The sequence below is a fragment of the Quercus suber genome, unplaced genomic scaffold, assembly GCF_002906115.3.
Source record: "Quercus suber isolate HL8 unplaced genomic scaffold, Cork oak 2.0 scaffold_543, whole genome shotgun sequence".
NCBI lineage: Eukaryota > Viridiplantae > Streptophyta > Magnoliopsida > Fagales > Fagaceae > Quercus > Quercus suber.
In genome coordinates this window covers 338,154-352,743 of record NW_027069991.1, presented here as the reverse complement: position 1 = coordinate 352,743, position 14,590 = coordinate 338,154, and the positions used below count along the sequence as shown (strand labels likewise).

Genomic DNA, 14,590 nt, shown 5'->3' with positions numbered 1-14,590 from the left:
ATTTATGATTTACCTTTCCATCAAATTTTTAAGTCAAGTACCCTCAATGAATCTTATAGTTTTTTTTATAAGATTCATTGAGGGTACTTGACTTAAAAAGAAAAAAAAAATATATATATATATATATATATATGCTGTCCCACAAAGGGGATCGGAAATTCTAGATTATACGAAGCTTTTCACATTCTAAATGTCGTATTCTGACTAAAATCGCCAAAAATAAAATCTCAAATAGTTGTGCTAAAAAAAAATCTCAAAATAGTTGGTCCAAAATTTCCACACGCATCTTTTTGCAATAGACAAATAATGATGCACCAAGAAATAGACAAATAAGATACATATAATATAGTCCCACGGTATGAATCTGTCCCAACTCCAATCTCCTTCACCATTCTCTCTCTCTCTCTCTCTCTCTCCCTCTCCGAGCTTCTAAAAAAACTGAGTTGAGACTGTTAACCTGGAGCTTAATTCGGCACAATTCTAAAATCAAATGGGAGCAGAATTTACATTTATAAAGTTGCTTCTTACACATTTTATCTTCACCACTACGTTGTTTTACTTTGCAACCCCTGGATTAGCAGCCACTGCTAAGCTTCACAGTAATGAAGGTACGTACTCTCCAACTATTTATAAAGTTTGTGATTCTTTTTGTTATTCCTGAATCAGCTCAGCTCAACTATGGTAAACAGATGCATTGGCTTCAATCAACTCTGGGTCCCAAATAATGAATATAATTATATAAATTAAATTAAAAGTCCATGATTGAAAGTTCAGAGTTCTTTAGTCTATACATCAATTTTTTTTTTTTTTTTTAATTTATTTGTAAACCATTAAGCAATTTTTTTTTTTTTTGTTTCAAAGAGATTGTTGCTTATCTTAATTGCCCATATAGTTATTTCAATAAAGATCCAAGATTCAAATGTGAATGCTCTTTTTTTTTTTCTTTGGGTCTGTATATTTTCTCAGAAAGCAAACAGGTGATACTGATATTTGTATTGGGTTTTGTTGGTATATGTTAAATGGTGCAGTGGAGGTATTGAAAGAGATAGGGAAGAAACTAGGGAAGAAAGATTGGGATTTTGGGGTAGATCCTTGCAGTGGAGAAGGAGGGAACTGGAGAGTATGGGATGGAAGGAAAGGCTTTGAAAGCAATGTGACATGTGACTGCACCTTCAACCACAATTCCTCTTGCCATGTTGTGAGCATGTACTCCTCTCTCTTCCTTTTTCCTCATTCAATTTGTTCTGTCTGCTAATGTTTTTCTCTAACAGGATTTTGGCACACAAGTTGTGGAGGAATTATATTTATCATTATTTTGATAATATATAGTAGAATTTATTAATGGAAGATAAAAATAAGGCTAATTAGCTAGAAATTATTATATCTTTTAATTTTGACATGTTTTTAATATATTTTTCAATTTAGTCCTCATGTCTACACACTATAGTAAAGCAACTCAAAAGGCTGAAAACAAATAAAAGTTAAAAAAAAAAAAAAAAAAAAAAACACTCAAGGGCCTGAATTAAAAATAGATGAACATTAGAGAACTGGGAACTTCCTGGACAATGATATTAATTCAGATATCTACATTGTAGCTAATAGTTCAGCACTCTCAAATGTCTCTAGGCTTGATTCAGAACTGTACACAACAGCACGCGCTTCTCCCCTCTCTTTGACATATTATGGACTCTGTCTCATGAATGGGAACTACACTGTTAAGCTCCACTTTGCAGAGATTATTTTCACCAGTGACAGATCATTTAACAGCCTTGGGAAACGTATATTTGATGTTTACATCCAGGTAGAAAAACTTTACCACACACAATGACAAAGAAATTGCACTTTGTCTGTGTTGTATACAAATGAGTACAATCTTTGTTTTATTTGTGAATATAGGACAAGTTGGTCCTGCAAAATTTCAATATAGAAGATGAGGCAGGTGGAGCTGGTAAGCCTCTTGTGAAGACATTTACTGCAGCTGTTACAAGTCATACATTGAAGATTCACTTTTACTGGGCTGGGAAAGGGACAACAGGCATCCCACGTAGAGGAGTGTATGGTCCTCTCATATCAGCTATATCAGTAGATCCTAGTAAGTTAATCTAAGCTATAAATTCTTCAAGATTCTTCTTTATCTTGTATATCCTGTCACTTAACATGAGTCTTATTCTATAATATTAAATTTTTTAGAGAGAGAGAGCTTGTTGTGAAGCACTTAAAAATGCAACTGGTTGGCTTTTATTTGGATTTTTTTTATTATTACAGTAAGGTAATCACTAATCTTGTAACAGCTCATTACTAAGTTGCAAATCAATGCATTTTGTTCCATTTCCCTATATGTTCATGCAAAGAAGAAGGGAAAGGGCTTGCCTACCACACGGTAAATTATGTTGAATATGATAATGACCCGCTAGTTTTCTTTAATGACACAATAATTCCGCTATTTTTTTAATCAGTTTAATATTAAACTGGTATCAAATTACTTTGTAAAAAATGAATGTCCTAATGAGTTGGGATGTGCCTGTTGGGCTAGTCATTTCTGTTTACCTTTATTTACACCAACTTGTTCCTTTTTAGTTTTGTTGACTGGAGATAATTCCTTGTTTTACAGATTTCAAAACTCCTTCAGATGATAACAAAAAAAGACAGCTCATGATAGAAGTTGGGACAGTGGCTGCAGCAGCTTTTGTCATTTTTCTTGCCCTGTGGGTCATGAGGATGAAAGGCCGGCTGGGAGGCAAAGTCACTGTAGACAAAGGTATGAACTATGAAAGGATTCTTGTTTATTGGCATCTCTTAAAACAACATTATACACCTTTCAACTGCAATATAATTAAGTCCCCTTCTAATACATCACACATCACAGTTCCACATGGAAATTACTATAGATCTATTGAACAAAAAAATCCATATCAACTTCCAATATTCCTTGTGTTCCACACACAATCTCCTTAAATCTTACAGACCAGCACAACCAGGTCAAGCATAAGACAGTCCTCATTATCATAACCATTCAAGTATTTAAAAAGTTGTGTTTTAATGTCTCATTATACTGGAATTTGTTGCGTCAAAAGATTAAATACTTTCTGCCTCTCTTTCCTGTATATATAGGTTGCCTTAAAAAGTCAATAATAATTTCAATACCATGATTTTTTGAGAAAGCTGAGATGACTTCCTTGGACACAGTTTATGTTATATATATATATATATATAGAGAGAGAGAGAGAGAGAGAGAGAGAGAGATCAGCATAGTTTCAACTAGTTTATCTGCTAGAAATTCCCCTTATATTACTATTTATTCTTTTTAAAAAAGAAAAAGCTGCAACTATTTGGATATCCCCTTAAATCATGCAGACCAGCACGAACTGTTTAAACATAATACAGTCCAGAATAGCCGCACAGAACCTTAGAGTCTTTGAAAATACATACTTTAGTGTATCATTTTGACTGGAATTAGCTGCATTGAAAAATTAAAATCCTATTTGTATCTCTTTCCTATATTTGAAGATATTCTTAAAAAGTAATAGTTTTCATTACCACCATGTTTTGAGAAAAATCAAAATACTTCCTTGGACATAGTTTATTTTAAATTCAAGGTAAAAGAAATTGCCTGCATATTTCTAACTTGTTAATCTTCTAGAAAGTATCCATATCTTAATGATGGTCTTCAAAGTTAAAATTCATCTTCTTTTTTTCTTTTTTTTTTATTAAAAAAAATCTTCAACTACTTGGATATCTCCTAAAATCTTACAGAACAGCACAGCCTGGTCCAGCGAAAGACAATCCACAATAGCATAACCATGTCCAGTCTTTAAAAATTCATATTTTAATGTATCATTTTGGCTGGAATTAGCTGCATTGAACAATTAAAATCCTATTTATATCTTTCCTGCATTTGAAGGTGCTCTTAAAAGTTTGCAACAATTTTCATTACCATGATTTTTTAATAAAAGTGAGATGACTTCCTCGGAAACAGTTTCAGTTGAACTCCAAAAACATTTTGTCAGCATAGTTTTAACTGTATCTGCTAGAAAGTTTCCATATTCCATATATGTTCTTTTACTGCAGCAATCAACACAATTAGGATACATAATTAACAAAAGAATATAAAAGACATAGTTTTCAGTATCTCTCTCTATTGACATTCAATAGCACATTATTGGCAGAGCTTAGAGGTATAGATCTGCAAACAGGATTATTTACATTACAGCAGATCAAAGCTGCCACCAAGAACTTTGATCCTGTAAACAAACTTGGAGAAGGTGGTTTCGGTGTAGTTTACAAGGTAATTTTGTGTTTCTGTTGCATCTTTTTTATTTGTTTTCCTACACGTTCTTGATGGATCATATGGTCTACTTATTAGACCAAGTCCACTGCAAGAGAGCAGATAGTACTTCCTGTAATCGATTGGATATATATATGCGTGTGTTTGTGTGTCTTTGACATTATTTAAATGGAAATTTGGGAAAGCCTTTATTCTTGTTTTATTCCATCTTTTTATATTTAGAACCTATGTTCAACTGTACACAAGAAGTTATGGGGGAATATAGTTTACTTATTCCAGCATATTAATGATTGTGTTGCAACTTCAATTTTTGAAAGGTTTCAAGGATTTTCATTCATAAGAGCTATACATATCTTTCAAGGAATTCAGAGGAGCTGTTTAAGATAATATATTGACTATGATTAAATACTCATAATTTATGAACATTAAAAGTTGATAACCGGTAGAAGGGTCAAAAAGTGAGAAAAATCCTAAATGAGAAGAATGACTTGAATTTAGGATACTCAAATGATATTGTCTTGACATTTTGCTGCAGTTAATATGTAATTCGCATCCGCATTTGTGTGGTTTTCATTTGTTGATGCCAAGTATAATAGTACTCTTCTTTTTGGATTAGGGTCAATTATCAGATGGCACAGTAATTGCAGTAAAACAACTCTCCTCAAAATCTAAGCAAGGAAATCGAGAATTTGTGAATGAAATTGGCATGATATCTGGAGTACAACATCCAAATCTAGTAAAGTTGTATGGATGTTGCGTTGAAGGGAACCAGTTATTGCTGATTTATGAGTACATGGAGAATAATTGTCTATCTCGTGCACTTTTTGGTGAGTTCTACTAACCATCTCAGACGTGTAAATCACATACACTACATCTTGTTATTCATAAAGGGCACTGAAAATTTAGCCACCTTCAAAAGCTCTCAATTTGATTGGTCTCGTGCATGGGGTTTTACAAATTTTATTCCCTTTAAAGTCTTTGTCCTTTTGTACATAATTTTTTTGTAATTCTGTAGTCTACTATGTGTCCATTGTGCAAGAAGTAGTCTTCTTTTAGTAAACTTATTCTTACCTATCAAAAGTAAAGGCCACTGAAAATTTGATTTTTCTTTTTATTTACTGTATACAGGGAAGGACACAACATGCAGATTGAAACTGGACTGGCCTACCAGGCAGAAAATTTGCCTAGGCATAGCTAGAGGTTTGGCCTACCTCCATGAGGAGTCAAGGCTAAAAATTGTGCATAGGGATATAAAGACAAGCAATGTATTGCTTGATAAGGATTTCAATGCTAAGATTTCTGATTTTGGTTTGGCAAAGCTAAATGAAGATGATAATAGTCACATCAGTACCCGGGTTGCTGGAACAATGTAAGTTTTTTTTCATAAAAAATCAGCATGAACTTATCTAAAGTTAGCTAATCATGAATATTTGTTATGGAAATCATAAAAGAGGAAGAATTTATCCTTATCATGTGAGCAAACATTGCCCCTTCAGGTTTTTTCCAATTGCTAGACCTAAAAGAAATTGTCCCTTCAACGTCTTTGCCCTCATAATTAATACCATAAATATCAGTTTAAGATTGAAATACTGGTTTTATATGAAGATTCTTTGTGCTGTTTGATTATGCAGCGGTTATATGGCTCCTGAGTATGCAATGCGTGGTTACTTGACTAACAAAGCAGATGTTTATAGCTTTGGAGTTGTTGCATTAGAAATTGTCAGTGGAAAGAGCAATACAAACTATCGGCCAAAGGAAGAATTTGTTTACCTTCTAGATTGGGTAATTAAAAATTAAAATTGCTTCAGAATTTCTTTCTTTATATTCTTTTGAGGTGCGCTATTTCCTTCTAGGTTTTCACCTGTCTAAACATTGAGGCCACAATCTATGGTTGCAAATATGTCCAAATATAATGCAAATACAAATCAAAACAATATTTCTGTTTAAGCGTTCCCTGTTTGATTTTATAGCTCATTACAAAATAAATGTCTGATTATCCTTAAGATAATTTATATAACAGATTATTTTCATGTTTCTCTAGAAGACTTATAATGATTCACAAAATTTAATTAATCACATTTTTTTAATAAATGAACAACTTGATATAGTTCATTCTCTCTCTCTCTCTTCCACACACGATCAATTTTGAATTTTATTTTCATTTCATTGATATTATCTGTTTCCTTAATTCTTGTCTTGGATATTTTTTATTCTGAAAATGCAAAAAAAAAAAAAATATATATATATATATATATATATAATCTCCTTAGCTTTAATTAGTTACCTTTATATTTTTCGTCCTAATGTTGATTTTGGGATTTTTTTTCAGGCCTATGTTCTCCAAGAAAGAGGCAGTCTATTGGAGTTGGTTGATCCAGGCTTGGGTTCAGAATATACAACAGAGGAGGCAATGGTGATGCTAAATGTGGCTCTCTTGTGCACCAATGCATCCCCCACTCTTAGGCCTACAATGTCCCAAGTAGTGAGCATGCTTGAAGGCCGAACTGCCGTGAAAGAACTACTTTCTGATCCAGGATTTTCAGCAATTAATTCCAAATTGAAGACCATAAGAAATCACTTCTGGCAGAATCCAAGCAGAACCCAAAGCATGAGTATTGAAGGTCCATATACTGATTCCACCGCTTCATATATTGAATCAGAAGAGGCTGGCCATCTTTTTGGTGTTAATTCAATTGATTCTCATGAATCATCAGTAATTAATGTACAGTCTGTACCATAATGTCATATATTATATAGATATATAGTTGTAAAGAAACAAAGTGATTTTCTAATGACCATCTTCATCGGAATATAGGCTACTAACAATAAAAAGGATTTAATTTTTGGACAACATTTTAATTTCCATATCCAATTTGAAGAGAACACTTAGTTGGAGGCGGGAATATGAACCTAGATATCTCCTATTACAACATAAGTAGTTGCCAACGAGTTAAACTACAAAGTTCTTGATGTAGTATACTTAAACCAACACAAAACAAAAATATTTAGGATAGTGAAATAATTTTATTCTCCTAAGATGATTGGTGTTATGGGTTCATGCAATTTTGTTTGCCTAGGAAATCTCAAGTGGAATTGTGCTACTTGGTTCAGAATTTCAAATAGGTAAACAAGGGTACTGATTTATAAACTCTTTCACCTCCCATATCCCCATATCTCCATCTCTAAACAATGGAAAAGTTGAATTTCACTGTTTCCCGCAAAACCCATCTAATGCAAAACAACAAATTCAATGGAGTAGTGGAGTTTAAGTGATTTCTATCTTTCTTAAAGCTTGCATTTATCAGGGAAAAGTACATAGGTAACTGGTATAACCTTTACAGTACCAGTTTACAATGCTCTTCCCTCTCTTTCTTAAATCATCCGACGTTGGTAATTATTCACAAACTGCAATACAAGCAAAGGATATTACTTTTTGGAGACTTTAAAACTCCAAATAGTGCTTATGAAAGGATGGCATAACAAGCAGCAACTTTAAATTGACAATTCCTTTTCATCTTTCAACACATGATGTCCTCTTTTTCACCAAAACTCACCTAATTCTAGTTCCCAAGGGCCAAGATTGTGTTGTTCAAGTTTTTTTTTATAAAAATGATCTAATAATGCATAATTAGATTCACAAAATATAGATACAAATTTCAAATTTAAAAAGAAAAATAATCTAATAAGACATATAATAAAATTGTATAAAATAGACATGACCAAAAATAAAACCATACATCATAAAGGTATTACATGTTCTTATAATGTAAAATGTACTAAAATTAAATATATATGTTTTCATTTGTTTAATAAATTATTTAAAAAAAAATAATTACAACATACTACTAATTTCGCAACTTAAATTCTTTCCCTCATAAAGCCCTAAACATTTTATATGCAAGGAGGTGCTAATTAGTTATAAGACCTTTGACTCATTTGTTTAATAAACTAAATTCGCACTTTTTTATTTTTTATATAAATATAATGGGATTAATCTGAAGACAAATTTCAAAACCCAAAAAAAAAATAAAAAAAAAAACTTAAGAAAAGGTGATGCTATAGAGTCTAGACAATTATCTCAAAAAGAACATCAAAATGATAGCACGTGTCAAACACGTGCCCAATCTTCAACCAAAAAAAAAAAAGGTACATCTCTGTTGCATTTGCTATTTGGATCTGATTTGAGGTATNTTAAAAAAAAAAAAAAAAAAAAAAACACTCAAGGGCCTGAATTAAAAATAGATGAACATTAGAGAATTTATAATTTAACGTAAATTATAGTGGTTTATACATATTCTCTTTTAGAAGAGAGACAGAGGGTAGTGTGCGAGTGGGCCCACTTACAGCCAAAAAAATAAAATAAAAAAGAAGGCAAGTGTTGCGTTGAGACGTTGACTGCAGAAGGCAGCGTGTAAAGCGCGTGGGTCAACCTTTCTATGGTGGGTTTTTTTTTTTTTTTTTTTTTTTTTTTTTTTTTTTTTTAAATATATGTATATATAAATTTAAAAAACAAAACCTCATTGTATAAAGTAATGGCCAATGGGAATGGGTAAGGGAAAATCCTCTTAATTATATACAGTGTTTTACACTGATACACACTATACTATGTTGTTATAACTTGAAAATATGAAGATATAATATCATATTTCGGGTGCATATATCATCTTTTTCACAGTAGCTGAGTCCCACAAAACATCTTTCTTACAGCAGTTAGGTCTCACGATTATGTGGAATCCAGTTGTTGTAAGAGAGATGACATATATACCGAAACATGATATAATTTTTCAAAAATATGACTTAAAAATACATTGTGCTGCTGTAACTTGAAAACGTGACTTAGACATATACTATGTAAAATCATGTTTTCAGTTATAAAACACACATGTGATTAACTAACAAACACAGCCCATTAGGTAATGGGTTTTATTTACGTGACAAAGTTACAAACTAATCTCCAAACTCCAAAGTTCAAGAAATCGGGTTTGGGCCTACACCCCATGCCAGCTTGAATCCAGGTGATTTTGGATAGGGATAGGGATAGGGTTGTCAGGTTTGGTTGTGTTTGTAATTGTGAATGCTAAAGGTATCATTCTCGCTCCCTCTCACCTCTACTAGTACTCTACAAGTGTACGTGAGTAATGTTTGACATCTGTTTTTTTTTTTTAAGGAAGATGTTTGACATCTGTTGATACGGCAAGCTAGTAATGGACCTCATTTGAGCCTATTATTGTCATTATATTTTTATTTATCATTAGCAATTTACCATCTTAGCAAAAGTTGAATTTGCTATTATTATTATTATTATTTTGTGTCTAGACTTTCTCAGAGTAGAATAAAAAGGAAAAAAATGCGAGTTGTGTGTGGTGAATAAAAGTAGTAGGTCTATGTGACAAATTGTGGCAAAAATTGTGAACTTTGTTATAATGTTAAGACTGTTCATAAATGATTTAAAAAAAAAAAAAAAAGATTGTTCGTAAAGATGGTCTTAGATAGATTTTGTCTAGCTTGTGTCAGTTGTGCGCACTAGTTACGTGGGATCTGATCTTATTATTTTATTTTTTAAGTTAAATTTCCATTAAGTGGGTTTATGGGTTCGGCTAGATTCCTAGAATTAGTGTCTTCATAGTGATGAAGCACTATTGGATCAATTTTGCCCACCCACTCACATGGGTGTTCTCACAAGTGATAGTGAGAGAGAAGCATTTCCCATGAAACTCTGGGATTTATATTTAATTTTGTACAAAAGTATATAGCCCAGTCCTACATCAAATCTCACACCACATCGTGGTATTCATGGACGAATGCAGACCTCTTTTTGTTACCACTGAGATATAAGATTACTATTTGTCTTTTTTTTTTTTTTTTTTTTTTGAGAAACTACTATTTGTCATTAAGTGTGTTCAAAAACATAAAATTTACATGTTAAAGTTTGGTTTTGTTCTGCAGTATGGCATATAGTACAATATATTGATCTGAACATTTTTATCATGACCATATAGGGTATTTTCTGGCTACCATAAGCTTGAAAAATTTTCATGCAAGGTTGTAGATGGGAATTAAAAATTCTATTGACACATGAACTCCAACAATCTTGAGTATGACTCATACATGGAAACTTTTTATATTAGAGACCTATGTAATTCTCTAAATTTGCAAAAATGGTGTGATACATGATGGGACACTCTTAAACAACCCTAGTTCCCTGATTACACAGAGAGAATTTGGTGAGAAAAATGCAGTTACTGGTTAAAGCTCATCTAAATTTACTAAAAGGATCTATCAAATAAAGTTAACAGTCATCAATTAATGTAATAAAAATCCTTAGTCCTATAAAATATTCAAGTTGCATTTTCTTTTTCGTTTGCTTTATGTGTTTTGGTTTGTATGATATGAGAGTTTGGGTAAACTTTTCCATTCTGAAAGTTTTCTCTGTTTTATGTGCTAATTATGTAGGAAGTAGATCTGTTTTTCTGCAGTTATTATGATAGATTTAGCCACACTTTGATTATTATGATCTGCCACAATTTTTTCCCCTGTTCGGATCAACAGGCCTAGTAGTAGCTCTTGTTCTGATATGGAAGATATTTTGATGTTGTTGACACTGGAACTGTGGGCTGGCTTATGTCTTTTCTTTTTCTTTCTTCTGACAACTTTTTGCAATACTCAATATATGCTGCAAGAGTATTTACTGAACCATATGCCATATAGATCTACTATTTTTGCTCCTCTATAACAAAATTCCAGTACCTATAATTCAAAGAGATTTTTAACTATGAATCAGCTGTACTATCTGGATTCTAAATTTAAAATTGTTCATTTGATATGAGTGCCATGTTCAACTAATTTACTTGAGAGATATGCAGAGCTTTGAAGACACAAAATCTATCAGGCACTGTTCCACCAGAGTTTTCCAAGCTCCCCCACCTCAAATTTTTGTAAGGAAAAAACCAGAATTATTCTATAATGTAAACTAAATAGTCATTTCAACCATTTTTGTTATTGGCAAGTTATGCACTCGATGAGTCTTGAACTCGTGACCTCATCCTCTACCTTGGTTTTATAAGAGGAAGAGGTGTTATTTCAGCTAGAGCTGTTTGGCTAATGTTCCACTTTCTTTTATTCAGGGATCTCTCTCGAAACTACTTTACTGGTTCTATACCTTCCCAATGGGCTACCATGCGCTTGGTAGAGATGTAAGCACCCTCTTATACTCGTCACTCCATTGGACCATGACTAAATTTTTTCAATTTGTACAACTTGAAGTTATATGCTTTTGTTTATTGAATATACAGCTCTTTTATGGGGAACAGCTTGTCGGGTCCCTTCCCAAAAGTTCTCACCAACATCACCACTCTCAGAAACCTGTATGTTGGAATCATTCAATTTTCATATTCATAATCTATATATGTTACAATTGGATAAGTTGATGCTGGTTTTCAGGCCATATTTGCATCATATCACAAAAAAAAGGCAAACTAGTTCATAATTAAATCAATTTTGAATAGTAGCCTGTCCAATCCATTTATTGAGGCTAAATGTGAAAGAATCCATCAACTTATTTCTATCAAAAGAGAATTAATGAAATATTTCTAAAATTTTAGAGTATCTTATCTGGATTTTTGGTGCTGAATCCAAATTAAAACACGACATGTGTAAAATTGAATTATATATGGTGATTCTAAATTTCTAATCCATGGGAGCTTGGCATGTCTAGGTTAAACATTGCCAGATTTATAAATGGCCATAAGCCAGCTTTAGATGCTTTATCTAAAGTAAATAGTAATTTATGTGTTTTACAGGAGTATCGAAGGAAACAGATTTTCAGGATCCATTCCACCAGAGATAGGAAAGTTGATCCATTTACAAAAACTGTAAATCTTTCTCACATTCTCACTTACATTAATCATCAAAACAGACCATTACTGAGAATTTTGTTGTAATATTTTTAATGTTATTGTTATCCTCTTTTTTTTAGTTTGCTATGCTCAAATGCTTTCACAGGAGAGCTGCCAGTTGCACTTGCCAAGTTGACCAAATTGATTGATATGTGAGTTAACACCTATATTCTTATTGAAATGATCAGTTAACTGACCAAAATATATAAAACTTTATGTTATTAAAATTATGATATCTTTTCAAGCCCAGTGTCATGAAATTCAGACTGGACTTGACAGCTGAGCCATTTATATTATAACAGCTCTCTTTAGTGCTGCAATGGAAGCATTTCAGGATTCCCAGAAATACAAATAACACATTATAATTATAATATTTTACTTGATATATCCTCCTTCTGATACTGTATGATTATTTCATAATATACAATGTTATTTGAAGTTTTAATTTCTTAGTATTAAATGTGTTTGATACATTGATGTTTCCCAGAGTGATTCATAAACTTTGTTTCTATACTACATTTCAGGAGGATAAGTGACAATAATTTCTCTGGAAAGATACCTGATTTCATCAGTAATTGGACAAAGATTCAAAAACTGTAAGCTTCTTGCATCTTTGTTACTGCATTCATAATCTATGCTCTATTGATCACAGAATTTCACTCTATGTTACAGGCGTATGGAGGGTTGCTTGCTTAAGGGGCAATACCTACGAGCATTTCTGCTTTAACAAGATTAAGTGATCTGTATGCAATTATACTACTTTATCTTTTAATTCCTTCCAAAAAAAAAAATGTTATATAGTGATAGTTTGTGTACTGTGATATTTAGGAGGATAACTGACCTAAAAGATAGAGGGTCTACATTCCCACCATTGACTAATTTGAAATCCATGAAGACGCTGTGAGTTGAATTTCTACTTAACCTTGTTTTCTTCTTCTGATACTCTCAAATTATGGTGCTTTTTAGTGACGACAATGTCGTAATGCAGGATACTGAGGAAGTGCCTAATTTATGGAGAGATCCCAGAGTATATTGGAGATATGACAAAACTTAAAAACCTGTAAGTAGATCAGCAAATGACTCTGATGAGCTTTGAAGAACCCCGCGTTCCTCTTTGAAAACCCTAGTCTGTTAAGATTCCATGGAATTTAACTTTATATGATGTTTGGAGAAAGTTGATTGTGGAAATGGTTGTGGATAATCTGCATTATCATGATCCTTGCAAATCAAAATAAATAGACAATGAGTTTTATTCTGAAAATGCAAAAAAAAAAAAAATATATATATATATATATATATATAATCTCCTTAGCTTTAATTAGTTACCTTTATATTTTTCGTCCTAATGTTGATTTTGGGATTTTTTTTCAGGCCTATGTTCTCCAAGAAAGAGGCAGTCTATTGGAGTTGGTTGATCCAGGCTTGGGTTCAGAATATACAACAGAGGAGGCAATGGTGATGCTAAATGTGGCTCTCTTGTGCACCAATGCATCCCCCACTCTTAGGCCTACAATGTCCCAAGTAGTGAGCATGCTTGAAGGCCGAACTGCCGTGAAAGAACTACTTTCTGATCCAGGATTTTCAGCAATTAATTCCAAATTGAAGACCATAAGAAATCACTTCTGGCAGAATCCAAGCAGAACCCAAAGCATGAGTATTGAAGGTCCATATACTGATTCCACCGCTTCATATATTGAATCAGAAGAGGCTGGCCATCTTTTTGGTGTTAATTCAATTGATTCTCATGAATCATCAGTAATTAATGTACAGTCTGTACCATAATGTCATATATTATATAGATATATAGTTGTAAAGAAACAAAGTGATTTTCTAATGACCATCTTCATCGGAATATAGGCTACTAACAATAAAAAGGATTTAATTTTTGGACAACATTTTAATTTCCATATCCAATTTGAAGAGAACACTTAGTTGGAGGCGGGAATATGAACCTAGATATCTCCTATTACAACATAAGTAGTTGCCAACGAGTTAAACTACAAAGTTCTTGATGTAGTATACTTAAACCAACACAAAACAAAAATATTTAGGATAGTGAAATAATTTTATTCTCCTAAGATGATTGGTGTTATGGGTTCATGCAATTTTGTTTGCCTAGGAAATCTCAAGTGGAATTGTGCTACTTGGTTCAGAATTTCAAATAGGTAAACAAGGGTACTGATTTATAAACTCTTTCACCTCCCATATCCCCATATCTCCATCTCTAAACAATGGAAAAGTTGAATTTCACTGTTTCCCGCAAAACCCATCTAATGCAAAACAACAAATTCAATGGAGTAGTGGAGTTTAAGTGATTTCTATCTTTCTTAAAGCTTGCATTTATCAGGGAAAAGTACATAGGTAACTGGTATAACCTTTACAGTACCAGTTTACAATGCTCTTCCCTCTC

The 14,590-nt window shown here is 32.6% G+C and overlaps 2 protein-coding genes across 3 annotated transcripts; both read left to right on the top strand.

Moving 5' to 3' along the window:
- The first annotated feature begins 349 nt into the window (after positions 1–349).
- Positions 350–13,324, top strand: LOC112017888 (probable LRR receptor-like serine/threonine-protein kinase At1g07650). Its single transcript, XM_065764174.1, is given in 12 exon segments — positions 350–608; positions 1,029–1,206; positions 11,149–11,220; positions 11,410–11,478; positions 11,578–11,649; positions 12,085–12,156; positions 12,261–12,332; positions 12,705–12,776; positions 12,853–12,872; positions 12,875–12,923; positions 13,009–13,080; positions 13,169–13,324. Coding segments are annotated over 12 exon segments (942 nt in total). The 5' UTR covers positions 350–490; the 3' UTR covers positions 13,245–13,324.
- LOC136061397 (probable LRR receptor-like serine/threonine-protein kinase At1g07650) lies at positions 1,603–7,138 on the top strand. Of its 2 annotated transcripts, XM_065764172.1 has the most exons (8): positions 1,603–1,801; positions 1,897–2,092; positions 2,612–2,758; positions 4,167–4,285; positions 4,902–5,112; positions 5,414–5,654; positions 5,917–6,067; positions 6,615–7,138. In XM_065764172.1, exons 1-8 carry the CDS (start codon positions 1,697–1,699, stop codon positions 7,023–7,025), a joined length of 1,581 nt encoding a protein of 526 aa, XP_065620244.1. In that variant the 5' UTR covers positions 1,603–1,696; the 3' UTR covers positions 7,026–7,138. The 2 variants fall into 2 exon arrangements, with proteins under 2 accessions (XP_065620244.1, XP_065620245.1); XM_065764173.1 differs by lacking the exons at positions 1,603–1,801; positions 1,897–2,092 and adding an exon at positions 2,148–2,380.
- Positions 13,325–14,590: the final 1,266 nt, after the last annotated feature.